The sequence below is a fragment of the Balaenoptera physalus genome (genome assembly GCF_965194825.1).
Source record: "Balaenoptera physalus genome assembly, chromosome: 19".
Classification (NCBI taxonomy): Eukaryota; Metazoa; Chordata; class Mammalia; order Artiodactyla; family Balaenopteridae; genus Balaenoptera; species Balaenoptera physalus.
In genome coordinates, this window is record NC_138900.1 from 5,937,333 (window position 1) to 5,950,623 (window position 13,291).

The 13,291-nt window shown below is 48.9% G+C and overlaps 1 protein-coding gene across 3 annotated transcripts in view; it reads left to right on the forward strand.

Annotated features, from left to right (window-relative positions):
- Positions 1-12,517, forward strand: part of LOC309648588 (myeloid cell surface antigen CD33-like) — a 43,524-nt gene extending 31,007 nt beyond the window's left edge. Inside the window, exons 4-10 of one of the 3 annotated variants that reach the window (XM_082437349.1) lie at positions 7,903-8,062; positions 8,438-8,498; positions 8,565-8,951; positions 9,169-9,447; positions 9,655-9,702; positions 11,330-11,441; positions 11,556-12,517. In XM_082437349.1, the coding sequence (XP_082293475.1) occupies positions 8,465-8,498; positions 8,565-8,951; positions 9,169-9,447; positions 9,655-9,702; positions 11,330-11,441; positions 11,556-11,598 (903 nt within the window). In that variant the 5' untranslated portion in view covers positions 7,903-8,062; positions 8,438-8,464 and the 3' untranslated portion in view covers positions 11,599-12,517. Of the gene's footprint in view, positions 1-7,902; positions 8,063-8,437; positions 8,499-8,564; positions 8,952-9,168; positions 9,472-9,654; positions 9,703-11,305; positions 11,442-11,555 lie in introns of all 3 variants that reach the window. The other 2 variants (XM_082437350.1, XM_082437348.1) reach the window with 2 other exon arrangements.
- Positions 12,518-13,291: the final 774 nt, after the last annotated feature.

Genomic DNA, 13,291 nt, shown 5'->3' on the forward strand with positions numbered 1-13,291 from the left:
ACTCCAATAAAAATTAATTTAAAAAAAGAAAAAAAAACCAACAAAAAACCTGTGGATTAGACATAAATACATTAAATAAAAATTATTTATATATATATCTATATGTCATACATAAGTGTATATCATGCATATATGATAAAATATGTATGTAAGATACTATAATGGTGGATACATGACATTATGCTTTTGTCAAAACCCATAGCATTGTGTAACACAAAGAGAGAACTTCAGTGTGAACTATGGACTTTGGTTGATGATGATGTGTCAATATTGCTTCATTATTTGTAACAAATATACTACGCTAATGCAAGATGTTAAGAATAGGGAAGAATATGAGGGGGTTGGGGTGCATATGGGAACTCTCTGTACTGTCTGCTCAATTTTTCTGTAAACCTAAAACTGTTCTAAAAAAAAAAGTCTATTGATTATTTTAAAATTTACTTGTTGTGTATAAATCTATTATTTATAAATGTACCTAAATATATATTCATTATATGTAAATTATATCACAATAAAAAAATGAAGCAAGACACAGGCAATGACATATAATATGATTGCACTTATAAAAAGTGCAAAAATAGGTTTATCTGAACTATACTTTTTTAAAATAAATTTATTTTATTTATTTATTTTTGGCTGTGCTGGGTCTTCGTTGCTGCACGCGGGCTTTCTCTAGTTGTGGTGAGCGGGGGCTACTCTTCGTTGTGGTGCGCGGGCTTCTCATCGCGGTGGCTTCTCTTGTTGCAGAGCATGGGCTCTAGGTGCGCAGGTTTCAGTAGTTGTGGCTCGCGGGCTCAGTAGTTGTGGCTCGCGAGCTCTAGAGCCCAGGCTCAGTAGTAGTGGCGCACGGGCTTAGTTGCTCCGCGGCATGTGGGATCTTCCCAGACCAGGGCTCCAATCCGTGTCCCCTGCGTTGGCAGGCGGATTCTTAACCACTGCGCCACCAGGGAAGCCCCTGAACTATAATTTTTAGGGATACATTGGTGATAAAACTATAAAGAAAACATGGAAATGGTTAATGTAAAAGCCAGGATCATGGATACTTTTAGGAGGGATACACAGTGTTGTGACCAGAGACACATAGATTTGATTGCATCAAAATGAAGGTTCCCATCAAATAGAGGACAACTGAGATCAATTTAATTGAGAAATGACAGAATGGGAGGAATTATTTCCTTCATTTAAGCTCACAAGAGCTTTTTAACTAGAATGTACCAAAACTTTAACAAATCAACAAGAAGAAAAACAAGCCATCATAAAAATAGCAAATGACATGAATCTTTATTTCAGAAATGTGGAAATATGAATGGAAAACAAGTCCATATTGAGATGCTCAAACACACTGGTAGTTGAAAAAAAATCAAACCGAAACGAGATACTGCTCTACACACATCAGATTGGAAAACCAAGAAGGCAGATGACAACAAGGGTAGCAAAGATGTGAGAAAGTAGGAACCTCATGCTCTGATGGTAGGTGTGTAGACTCTTGAGCTATTTTGGGAGCTGGCAATACTCGATATCTCAGACTGACGGTATTTCGTGAACTGAGTGCATTTGCTTTGTGGTAAGTCACTGTGCTGCACACTTACCCATTTGTATCTTCTGAACATTATAATACACTTTACCATAAAAAAATTTTTTTTAGCTGATACCAAGTGGAAGTAGCCAGGGAAAAAATGTGTACTGTATTATGCCATTCACATAAAGGTCAAAAATAGTAAAACCATAACTTTGAAATCTAGGGATGCATATTTTGTTGGTAAAAATATATTATCCTCTAAGGTTAATAATAGGGATGAGATCAGAATCTTTAGAGAAGTTGATAAGGAAAACTCCATGGTCCTTCTGTGTAAACCCTTTGAATAGATAAATCACAAATAAGGATTACAGTTAATTTAAAAAGATGGGAAAGGTTGTTTATAATCACATCAATGCAAAGTAAAGAAAAGATATAATACTGTTTCTCTACTCTTGAATTTGCAAAAGTGAAAGAAGTCAAGCATACCGGGCACTCTCATGTGAGTAGGGCACTTTTGGAAAATGTCGTGTTGGCTTCAAATGGAATTGGAGGAATCATCTCCACATACTGTATCAATTAGAAATGCATTTCACTCTAAGTTACAAAAAAAGCTGACTTTCAGGAACCTTAACAAATAGGGCGGGACTTCCCTGGTAGCGACACGGGTTCGATCCCTGCTCTGGGAAGATCCCACATGCCGCAGAGCAACTAAGCCCGCGCATCACAACTACTGAGCCTGCGCTCTAGAGCCCGTGAGCTCCAACTACTGAGCCCACGTGCCGCAACTACTGAAGCCCGCACGCCTAGAGCGTATGCTCGGCAACAAGAGAAGCCACCGCAGAGAAGCCCACGCGCCGCAACGAAGAGTAGCCCCACTCACCGCAACTAGAGAAAGCCCGCGCTCAGCAACGAAGACCCAACGCAGCCAAAAATAAATAAAACAAAAAAACCAAAACCAAATAGGGCTTTATTTTTCTCATGAAACAAGAAGTGGGGGTAGGGGGCGGGGAGAGCTGCTGCTGGCTTTGATTCAGTGGCTTGGCAGAATCTACAAGACTTTCCAGAGAGTAAAGAAGGAAGAAGGAGAGGCTCAGGATCGGCCCCAGACCAGAGGGTCGGCCCCTCCCTGATCTTCTCCTTCCTAGACAGGCCCAGTCCTTCTGCCTCAGATGGTTTTCTGGCCTGAGGTCCAGATCTGGTTCGTGTCTAGTCAGACCCTTCTGTACAATCCAGTTATTCCTAAACTCAAGACCCTATACTGCTTCAGCACCACGGACAGCGACACCCCCCCACCCCCCCCCACCCCCACCCCCCCCCACTGCTTCCTGGGGACGAGATGGTGTCTTGGCTGGAAGGAGCAATCCCGCTGTGGGTAGGTTCTGATGGGAAGGCGAATTGGGAGAGGCTTGGGGACTTGATATGAACAGGATAAAGGCCTCCCTATCTACGTCTATCTGGACTCCAAGAAGCCTGTCTGGGGAAAATAGACCCCCAAACCCCCCATGTCTCTTAAGGGGAGTGGGGGTTGGTCTTCAGGAGGTGAGAGTCAGCGTTTCAGGGTACAGGAAGAGTCTACCCAGCTGTGGTCCCAGGAGAGAAGAGCTTGGCTTTCACTTCCCCCCTGCAGTGGCCTGAGAGAGAGATGGGTAATTCTGTTGAAGGGAGAAGTTTGACATAGAAGCCATACACTTCAACCCAGGAAGCATCCCCAGCTCTCTTAGCACGCCATGGCCGCCCCCATCTCCAAGCTAGGAAAGGCTAATCAGATGGTGTCAGGCGAATCTAGATTATCCTGTGCAGCCCAGAAATGCTGCTGCCACTGTGGCCACAACCGTGAGGGCAACAGATGTGAGGAAGAGGTTTCCGGGCGGGGTTGCAGACAGAGACTCTGTTTCCTGCAGTGGTCCCTGGAGGTTGGTGCAGGTGCGATCTGTAACCTTCACTCAGTGATGGTGAAGGAGGACCTATGCATCCCATCCCATTCTCCATTTCAACCCATGGATTTTCTGGACTGACTTTAGCCCACTCGACATCCACCTTCAGATCCTGGAGGTGGGCAGCAGACATTGTAATCCCCTTCTGGCCACAGACCCCATCAAAACCTGGAAGAAACAATCTGGGGCCAATCCAACCTTCTGTGGGATCCAGGGGCCCACAGTTGCTCTCTAAGCATCAGATTCTCCAAGATGCGGGAAAGTGGGAATACTTTAAGGTAGAGAAATATTATGTGAAAAATGACTCCCAATATATCTGAATGTGACAAGTAGCCAGGGATCCCCAGGAGAGAACCCCAGAGACAGGAACGCATGTACTCCTTATCTGGAGGGTGGGGGACTTGTTGAGGACCCCAGGGGAAGCCAAGGTGGAGTCTCAGGGTCTCCTCTCTGGGGTCTGAATCGTTTTCTCCTCTTCAGCTTGTACCAGATACCCCAAATCTACATCCCTTTAACCTGAAGTACAACCATCTTGGAGTCTAAACAGCCCGAAGTCCAGTAGGAGGGTGCTTCTCTCCTCCATGGGGCCCAAGGTCCCTCATTCCTTATTATTCACCCATATGTTCGGGTCCCAAGATTGTGACACCAGGATATATGTATATGTATAACTGATTCACTTTGCTGTACACCTAATACAACATTGTAAATAACTATACTCCAATAAAAATATTTTTAAAAATAAATAAAATTTTTAAAAAGGATCATGACACCAGCCCTGCGTTGTCAGGAGACCTTCCTAGGAGGTGATAGGTCTGTGTGTAGAGCCATCTGAAGAGTTCAGCTCATGGCTACAAACCTATCCGTGATTTTTCAGGCCTGATCATAGGCAAATGCAAAAGCTTTCCTTGGCTGGCCTCACGGGCATGCTGCACTGTAGTCTCTGAAAGGAGTTGCAGTGAAGGGCTCAGACTGCTCTGGCCCATCGTGCTGTTCACATTTTTGCATTCCTAGCTCAGATGACTTTATTCTTTGGTCTGTTTATCTGAAGCCTTGGGCAGAGGTCTTCAGGCATCTCTACTGAAGCCTCCTTATGGAGGAGGAGCAGGAAAACTTGGAGACACTTTTCCCCACTCTGACTCAGGACTCAGTACATTTCCATTCCCAACGCCACCCCCAACCCAGGGTCCTTAGACCCACTAGAGCTTTTCGTTCTGGGTCCCTCGTCCGTGAGACGACCCCCATGTGTGTGCTGGCCACCCTGACCATCAGCAAAGGTTCTCTCCTTGGCTAAACTCTAGCCAGGCTCTTCAAGCTCTTTTTCAACAAGTTCTTGACTTCTGCATCTATCTTTGCATCGTCCATTTTTTTTCAAGAATCCTGGTCAGTCAGTTTAACGAAAATCCCTTATCCTCAGTGTCTGATGGGGTCCCTCTTCCTCCACTAGCCCCCAGCTGATATCCGATCACCCTGGCCTGCCTTCAGCAAGAAGCCTGGTAGGTCGGTTTAGCCAGAATCCCCCTTTGCCCCTATGTTTCCTCTTAGTAATTTTCCATCCGCTGACCCCTCACCCTGCTCCTTGGCAATAAATTCCCACTTTTCCTCATTGTATTCAGAATTGAGGCTGATCTCTTTCCCCTGCTGCAAAACCCCATTGCAGGGGTCCCTGCACCTGTGACAATGGTCCTGAATAAAGTCTGCTTCACTGTTCTTTAACAAGTAAGTGATTAAAGGCTTAATTGTTATTTTCACTTTGACTCATTGCTTTAATCAGCTACTTGACACCAGCAGCTCAGGCTCTCTCTCCCCGCTTGGCTGAGCTCCTGGTCCCATCAGGCTCGGCATCCTCTGTGGGGGGTGGTCAGGACACCTGGATCCCTGAAGAGGGACCCAGTTGCAGAGCCTGTGGGACCTGATGTGTGGCCAGAAGCCTGGCCTGAGAAGGGAGAAGAAAGCACAACCGTCCCCACCTCGCCACCCTTCTGTGGATCCAACCAAAGAGTTAAAGCCACCATATCTTCCCATGATTGAAGTAGAAAATATTTTCTTTCTCTATCCCAAATGCTCCCAGAACCTGGCTATTGGCCCCGTCCAAGGAAATGGCACAGGTAGGAGGGAAGCTCTCCTCTGCGGCACTGATGGAGGTGGGGTCGGTTTCTGCGGCTCAGGGCAGAAGCGGGGTCTCAGAGCTCAAATAGGAGAGGGCTAAAGGCGGTCAGCGCAATGCCTCCCATTCGCATCACCCCTCTGCTTCCGGCCGTCTGGCTGCCGCCCTCTCCCACCCCTGCCTGGCAGAACTCTCACCTGGATCACCAATAACCACCTTGTTCTCTTCCTCTCTCCCTGGCCGGGCCATCTCAGTCACCACTGCCACCTCCCCCTACAACCCACAATTAAGCTTAAGCCTGTGCGCACCGCGCGTGAGAGCGTACGTGTCCTCAGTACTCCGCCCAGGGCCCTCTTCTCCCCCTCGGTGAATGTGTCCATGTGTCCACCTCCAGGGGCAACTCTCCTACCTTCTCAACCCCTGACTTCCCAGCCCAGACCTGCACATGTATAGTGCTCTTGGCGATGGCAAGTTGTTAACTGAAATATTCATTATGTAACATACTTTATAAATTTTTTATTTATTTATTTGGGGGGGGCGATGGGTCTTCATTGCTGAAAAGAGCATGGGCTCAAGCAGATACTTGCATGCCATCGTTCATAGCAGCAAGAGTCGCAGCAGTGGTGGAACCGATCCTGCAGAATGGATGAACCAAATGTGGTAGACACGTACAATCAAATATCATTCAGCCTTCCAAAGAAACACGTGCAATTCCGACACACGCTACAGCACCGGTGACTCTTGAAAACAGTACGCTGCCTGAAGGAAGCCAGACACAAAAGGACAAATATCGTTTGATTCTGCTTATATGAGCTCCCTACAAGGCAAATTCATCGAAACAGAAAGTAGAATGGTGTTGCTTGCAGCTAGGGGATGGGGATGGTGAGAAGTAATTGTGTAACTGCAGCAGAGTTTCTGTTTGGGATATGAGAACATGCTGGAAATAGAGAGTGATGATGGTTGCACTCACGTTGTGAATGTACTTAGTGCCATTGAATTGTACCGTAGGCAATGTTTAAAATGGCATTTTGTTTTATGGCGATTTTAGAAACGAGAAGTACTTCTGTCCTAATGGGGATGTCGTTATGCGGACAAGGATTTTTCAAATAAATAATAAGTAAAATTAGAGCATGTCAGCTATTGACAGCTTTGGAGGAAAATCACACAAGGACAGGAGCATGTGACATATTGGCGTGGGGAGGCAAAGGGACTGGGGAGAAGATGGGAGGATTCTGCAGACCCCGTGCAAGGTGACTGCAGGCCAATGCAGGATTCTGGAAGCCTTTGAGGAGAGCGGACATATGATTAGACACTCATTTGGGTAGGATCCTAAGGCTGTTGTGTTCAGAATCAGCTAGAGTGGATCCAGGGCAGCAAGAAAGAGATGTGGCACGACACTGCTGGGTACTCCAGGCAGGAGGTGATGGTGCAATGGACCAAGGAGGTCGTGTAGATAGAGAGGATATATTTTGAATATATTGTGAAGGTCAAGCCAACAGAATTTTCTAATGGACGTTGTAGGTGAAGGGAAATGAGGATCAAATATGATGCAGAAATGTATGTAGAGAGCTGGATATGAAAGTCTGGGGATCAGAGGAGGGGTCCAGGGTAGAGACCTTAAATTGTATAGTTAGTGTAAGATGACAATAGATGAGGTTAAGAAAAAGTGGGTGGGGTGGGATGATGAGAGTCTGATACTTCCTCAAAAACTTAAATATAGAATTAACATATGATCCTGACTTTCACTTCTGGATATCTCTCAAAGAGAACTGAGAGCAGGGGACTCTAGGAGATATTTGCACACTCATGTTCCTAGTAGCATTATTCACTATAGCCAAGTGATGGAAGCAACCCAACTGCCCCTCAACAGATGAAGGGATAAGCAAAACCATGCAATATTATTCAGCCTGAAAAAGGAGGGAATTTCTGACACTTGCTACCACACGGATGAACTTTGAGGACATTATGGTAAGTTCAACAACCTAGTGAAAAAAAGGCAAACACTACACGATTCCACTTACACGGGGTAGACAAAGTAGTCAAATTCCTCGACATAGAAAATAGAACTGCGGTTGCCAGGAGCTGGAAGAAGGAATAAGGATTCGTTGTTCAGTAAGTACAGAATTTCAAGGTTTTCAATTTGAAAAGAGTTATTTTTTTACTAGATTAAAAAAAAAATCATACTCATTAAAAAAAAAATACCCAATATGCTACCAGGACACATGGCGATCTCACATGCAGCTCTAAAGCCCGACACTGCTGCCTGTTTGGGGAGGAAGTGATGGGGCCGGGTGGGAGCATCTCCTGGGCAGGGACCAGGCCAGCCTATCCCTTCTGGTCTCCAGGTCACCAGCCCAACATGCTCACTCTTGGGTGAAGGAGTGAATGGCTGATTGGCTGCTGTCTTCACGTCACCCAGGAGCCCCTTCTTGTCTTCTGCCCCAGACGCTCACACAGACCCTAAAGAACCCTACGTCTTGCAGGACCGGCCACCCGAGGGTCTAGGTGAGGCTGTGAGCCTCCAGGTCGAGACGGGGGTTGAGCGGCTCCCTGGTGTGGACAGCGGTGCTCAGACGGGAGGCCCTTAGGAGGCTCGCCGTGTCCTACGTCTCCGTGTCCTCAGAGGCTCTGGGGCGGGAAGGAGCCACCCGAGATGGGGGGCAGGGCAGGGGCCTCCTCCTCGCCTGCTCCTCTCTGGGCAGGTCTCCGGGGTCTCTGGGCCGCGGGGTGTCCGTCCGCTCTGTGCGGAGGGGGGGACGAGCTGCGGCTCTGCAGTTCCTCTTCTGTGCACAGCTGAGTCTCGTGTTCCTCCCCGGCTTCCCGTGGGTCTCCCCGCAGCCCTGCCTCCCTCTCGCCTCCCGCTTCTCTTTTCACACACAGGACGCCCAGGAGCCCTCCGTCTCAGAGATGCCGCCGCTGCTGCTGTCCCTGCTGTGGGCAGGTGGGTGGGCGGCGGGGAGAGGGCTGGGCGGGGCAGGGGCTGCGGCTGACCCTCGTTCCCCCGCAGGGTCCCTGGCTCAGGGTTCGAGCAACTACTGGCTGCAAGTGCAGGAGTCCGTGACGGTGCAGGAGGGCCTGTGTGTCCGCGTGCCCTGCTCCTTCTACTATCCCCGGAGCTACTGGGACGACTCTGTCCCAGTTCACGGCTACTGGTTCCGGGAAGGTGCCAGTATCTACCAGGATCCTCCAGTGGCCACAAACAATCCAGATCGTGAGGTGCTGACGGAGACCCAGGGCCGATTCCACCTCCTTGGAGACCCCCGGGCCTACAACTGCTCCCTGGACATCAGAGATGCACAGAGGGGAGACACGGGGACATACTTCTTTAGGGTGGAGAGAGGGCCTGTTGTGAGATATAGTTACAAAGAGTACATGATCTTGCTGAATGTAACAGGTGAGGATGGTGTCAAGGAGAGGAGACACAGACGCAGGGGCCCTGAGGGCCCCCAGGGCAGGGCTGGGAGGGGACCCCCTGTCTTCTCATCCTGGGAGGGACCCAAGGGCACCTAGGAGGACAGGACGCTGTGGCTGGCCTGGGGCAGAGGCAGCTCTGAGGGGCACACTCGGGGTCCCCCCTCCAGGGCCTGGGTCCGTTTCTCTCTCCTCTTCAGCTCTGACACAGACACCCGACATCCGCATCCAGGGGACCCTGGAATCTGGCCGCCCCAGGAACATCACCTGTGCAGTGCCCTGGGCCTGTGAGAGGGGGACACCCCACACCTTCTCCTGGATCGGGGCTGCCCTCACTTCCCTGCACCCCAAGAGTCCCCATTCCTCAGTGCTCACCCTCGCCCTGAGGCCCCAGGACCATGGCACCAACCTCACCTGTCGAGTGACCTTCCCCGGAGCTGGCGTGAGCACGGAGAGGACCGTCAGGCTCAACGTGTCCTGTGAGCGCGGGGCCAGGACGCCGGGTCCCTGAGGGCGGACGGCGTCGGGGCGGGGAGGCCTGGGTGGGATACTTGGGGACTCTTCTTGGAGGCACGCTGGGGTCAAGATGAGGAGAATGCTGAGATCCCAACCCCCCCCCCACGGTGTCATGTTACTCATGACACGTCATCATACTGCAGGGGGACATTTATTTCTTTCTGTTCCAGACGCTCCACAGAACCTGGACATTCGTGTCTTCCGGGGAAATAGCACAGGTGGGAGAGCACCTGGGTGGAATGGAGGTCAGATGCAGGGGTGTTGTGAAGATGGACAGAATCAAGCCCATCACTCCTCATCCCCTCTCTGCTCCTACGTCTGCCCTCCGCCCCCCAACCCTGTCCCCTGGCAGGACTCACCTTAGAGCCACTGTGGATTCCTAGTGACAACTCACTGTCACCTCCGCTTGCTCCCTCCCTTCCCACCTCTGCTCCCTCCTCACTTTCCCATGACATCCTTTCCCTAATTCCCTGCCACCTCCCTGTCTCCGTCTCTCCCACAAGGAGACTGAGTTCCCAAGCTGGGTACCAGGCTTCTGGCTGATTTCTGCAGGATTCCAAGGGGAAGCTCATCTACCCCGGGGTTTCCAATCCTACCTCTGCCCTGAAGACTCTCACAAACCTCTGTCCTGAGTGCCCTCCACTCCCCCTGCAAGGGACCCTCCGATATGAGTAATCCGAGCCTAAATCTCGGAAATTCCTTTAGACTCTGTGTCTCACCCAACCGTCCCCAGGACTCAGTGAGTTTCGCAAAGTTGACTTTCTGAAAATGACTCAACGTCATCGCCCTCATCCATCCCCATGACCGCAGCTCCAACTCAGGCCTCCATCCTCTCTCTGGCCTGGACCCGGACCAGCCTCCCCTCTGGCCTGTCAGCCTCTAGTCTTGGCCCTGTCCAGCCAGCAAGAATTGGGACCCCAAAGGGATCTCTACATGCCCCAGATCTGACCCTATGACTTCCTTGCTCAGAACCCTCCCGTGGCTCCCTGGGGCCCTCATCGCCTGTGTGCGGGCCTCCAAGTGGCCAGACCCACGTGTGTCAGTGCCCTGCGCAGTTTCACACATCAGGGGCTACCTCCTGGAATGTTCTCTCCCAGGCCTAGATATGGCCAACTCTTCCTCAAGCGTCCACTTCCCCCTGTCCTGGGATCATCAAGTTGCCTCTCCTTCCCCCATCTCACCTCATAGACAGCCCCCGCTCCTTGGCCTTGCCTGCAGTGCTTGTCTCAGAGCCGCTGTTCCTGTGTCTGGGAGGAAAGAGGGAGAGAAGGGCCTCTCAGCCTTGCCCTTCTAGCTCTCTCTGTCTCCCTAGCCCCAGAGGTCCTGGGCAATGCCACCTCCCTTCGGGTCGTGGAGGGCCAGTCCCTGCGCCTGGCCTGTGCTGTCGACAGCAACCCACCCGCCAGGATAAGCTGGGACCGGGGGTGCCTGACACTGAGCCCCTCACAGCCTTTGGATCCCGGGGTCCTGGAGCTGCCCCAGGTGGTCTTAGGGGATGGAGGAGAATTAACCTGCCGAGCTCAGCACCTGAGGGGCTCCCTCCGTGTCTCCCTGAACCTAGTTGTACAGGATGAATATAAGCAAGGATGCCTGAGTTCTGAGCTAGGGTGGTAAGCAGGGTTAAGGTGTGGACTTACAGGGACTTCCCTGGTGGTCCAGTGGTTAAGACTCCATGCTTCCAATGCAGAGGACGTGGGTTTGATCCCTGGTCACAGAACTAAACTCCCATATGGCAAGCAGCGCGGCCAGAAAAAAAATATGGTGTGGACTTACAGAAACTCACACCTAACGTCCACCTTCCTCTCTCTTTTCGTCCTCCAGGTGTCTCCTGTTCCTGCCCCCAAGTCTCTGGGGAGCGGCAGGGCTCCTGGCCCCTTGTCCTCACCTTGCTCAGGGGGGCCCTGATGGGGGCTGGTTTCCTTCTCACCTATGGCCTCACCTGGATCTACTATACCAGGTGAGAAGCCCTTCTTAAGGTGTCCCTGATTTGGGGACACCTCCGTCTTGTCCTTTCCAGAGCAAACCTTCCACGAAACTGGTCCCTTACTTCAGAACTGTGTTTCCCTTACAGGTGCAGAAACTCACAAGGGAATAGTGTTGAGAGGTGTGTCTGACTCCCCTTTTTCACGGTGGTGCTTCAGAGGTCTATGAACAAGGAGGTCCTGGATGACTTGGCCCTGCTTCCTTTCCAGAAACAACATCTCTTCACATCTGGTCTCCAGGTTTCTTCTTGATAGTTCTATATGAGTTGTTGTGAGGGCAAGGAGGAAATAGATATTTTTATTATTAAATTGAACTATGCTCCATGTAATATTTTTTCTTCTATGTGCTTACCTTAGCATGGTTTTGATACGCCCATAACGTGACCTATAATATACTGTTATAAATCCCATAATGTAGTATTTTTTGAAGTTAATTTTAAAGAGATTTTTTTTAATTAGAAAAATTAACTATTTTATGTTTATCCACATATGAACCATTTCAATTGCTCTTCATCCCTTTGTTGTAAAAATAAAATCCCCTAAGGAAAAGTAAAAATAAGAGGAATTCCCTGTGGAAAGAACATATTTAGAAAATGGACCTGCTGTGGCTAACAGGTACCCCAAATAAAATGGAACCAGGCAATCATGACAGACCTAGGGTTCAGTCACGTACTCTGAGTTCTTAGAAAAACCACGAACAAAAACTATAAGGACTTCTGATTGTGCTGAAAAAACCCTAAGGAGATGCTCCAATGACAGCCATCATTGGAAACTTCTGGTCAGGCTGCAAGGGCCATCCAATCCCCTTTTACAAGTCTCCCAACTGTGGCTTCTGGGGCTTGTGCTTTTAAAAATCCCTCACCCCTTCCCTCACCTCCAAGGAATGTACTTTTGGTTACAGCCAAAGGCTTCTTATCCCTGGTTTGCAAACCTTGCGAACATTAAAGCTGTCCTTTTGCATTAAGATAACCCTGCCTCTTTTCTCAGATTTATTTCTAATTTAAGATGACAGTATAGTTTCTCTATAGTATCATTTTCCTTTTACCTGAAGATCTTTCATATGTGATATTGCCCAATATTATCTCATTATCAGCTCTGAGCATCTGTTCACCATTTCCAACCTTTTTTCTCTATATTCTTCAGTTTGAATAGGATTTGATGCTACATCTTCAAGTTTACTGATTATTCTTCCACAATATTGAATCTGATGTTAGTCTCATTCAGTGAAATTCTCACTTCAGATAATTTATTTTCTTCTCTACAAGTTAATTTCCTTGGTTTTTAATCTTATGTTTCTTCTTCTTTTTTTTTTTAATTAATTAATTTATTTATTTATTTATGGCTGTGTTGGGTCTTTGTTTCTGTGCAAGGGCTTTCTCCAGTTGCTGCGAGCGGGGGCCACTCTTCATCGCGGTGCACGGGCCTCTCACTGTCACGGCCTCTCTTGTTGCGGAGCACAGGCTCCAGACGCGCAAGCTCAGTAGTTGTGGCTCACGGGCCTAGTTGCTCCGCGGTATGTGGGATCTTCCCAGACCAGGGCTCGAACCCGTGTCCCCTGCATTGGCAGGCGGATTCTCAACCACTTCGCCACCAGGGAAGCCCTGTTTCTTCTTTTATTATGTTAATGTTTTCCTTTACATCCTTGAGTATATGGATAACATTTTTAATCAATGTTTTAATGTTTTTGTCTGCTAGGTCTGTCTCCTCTGTCATGTCTAAGCCTGATTCCATTGAATGGTTTTTCTCTTATTAAGTGTCACATGTTCCTACTTCTTTATGTGTCTAGTAATTTTTCACTGATTGCTGAACATTGTCAATTTTATGT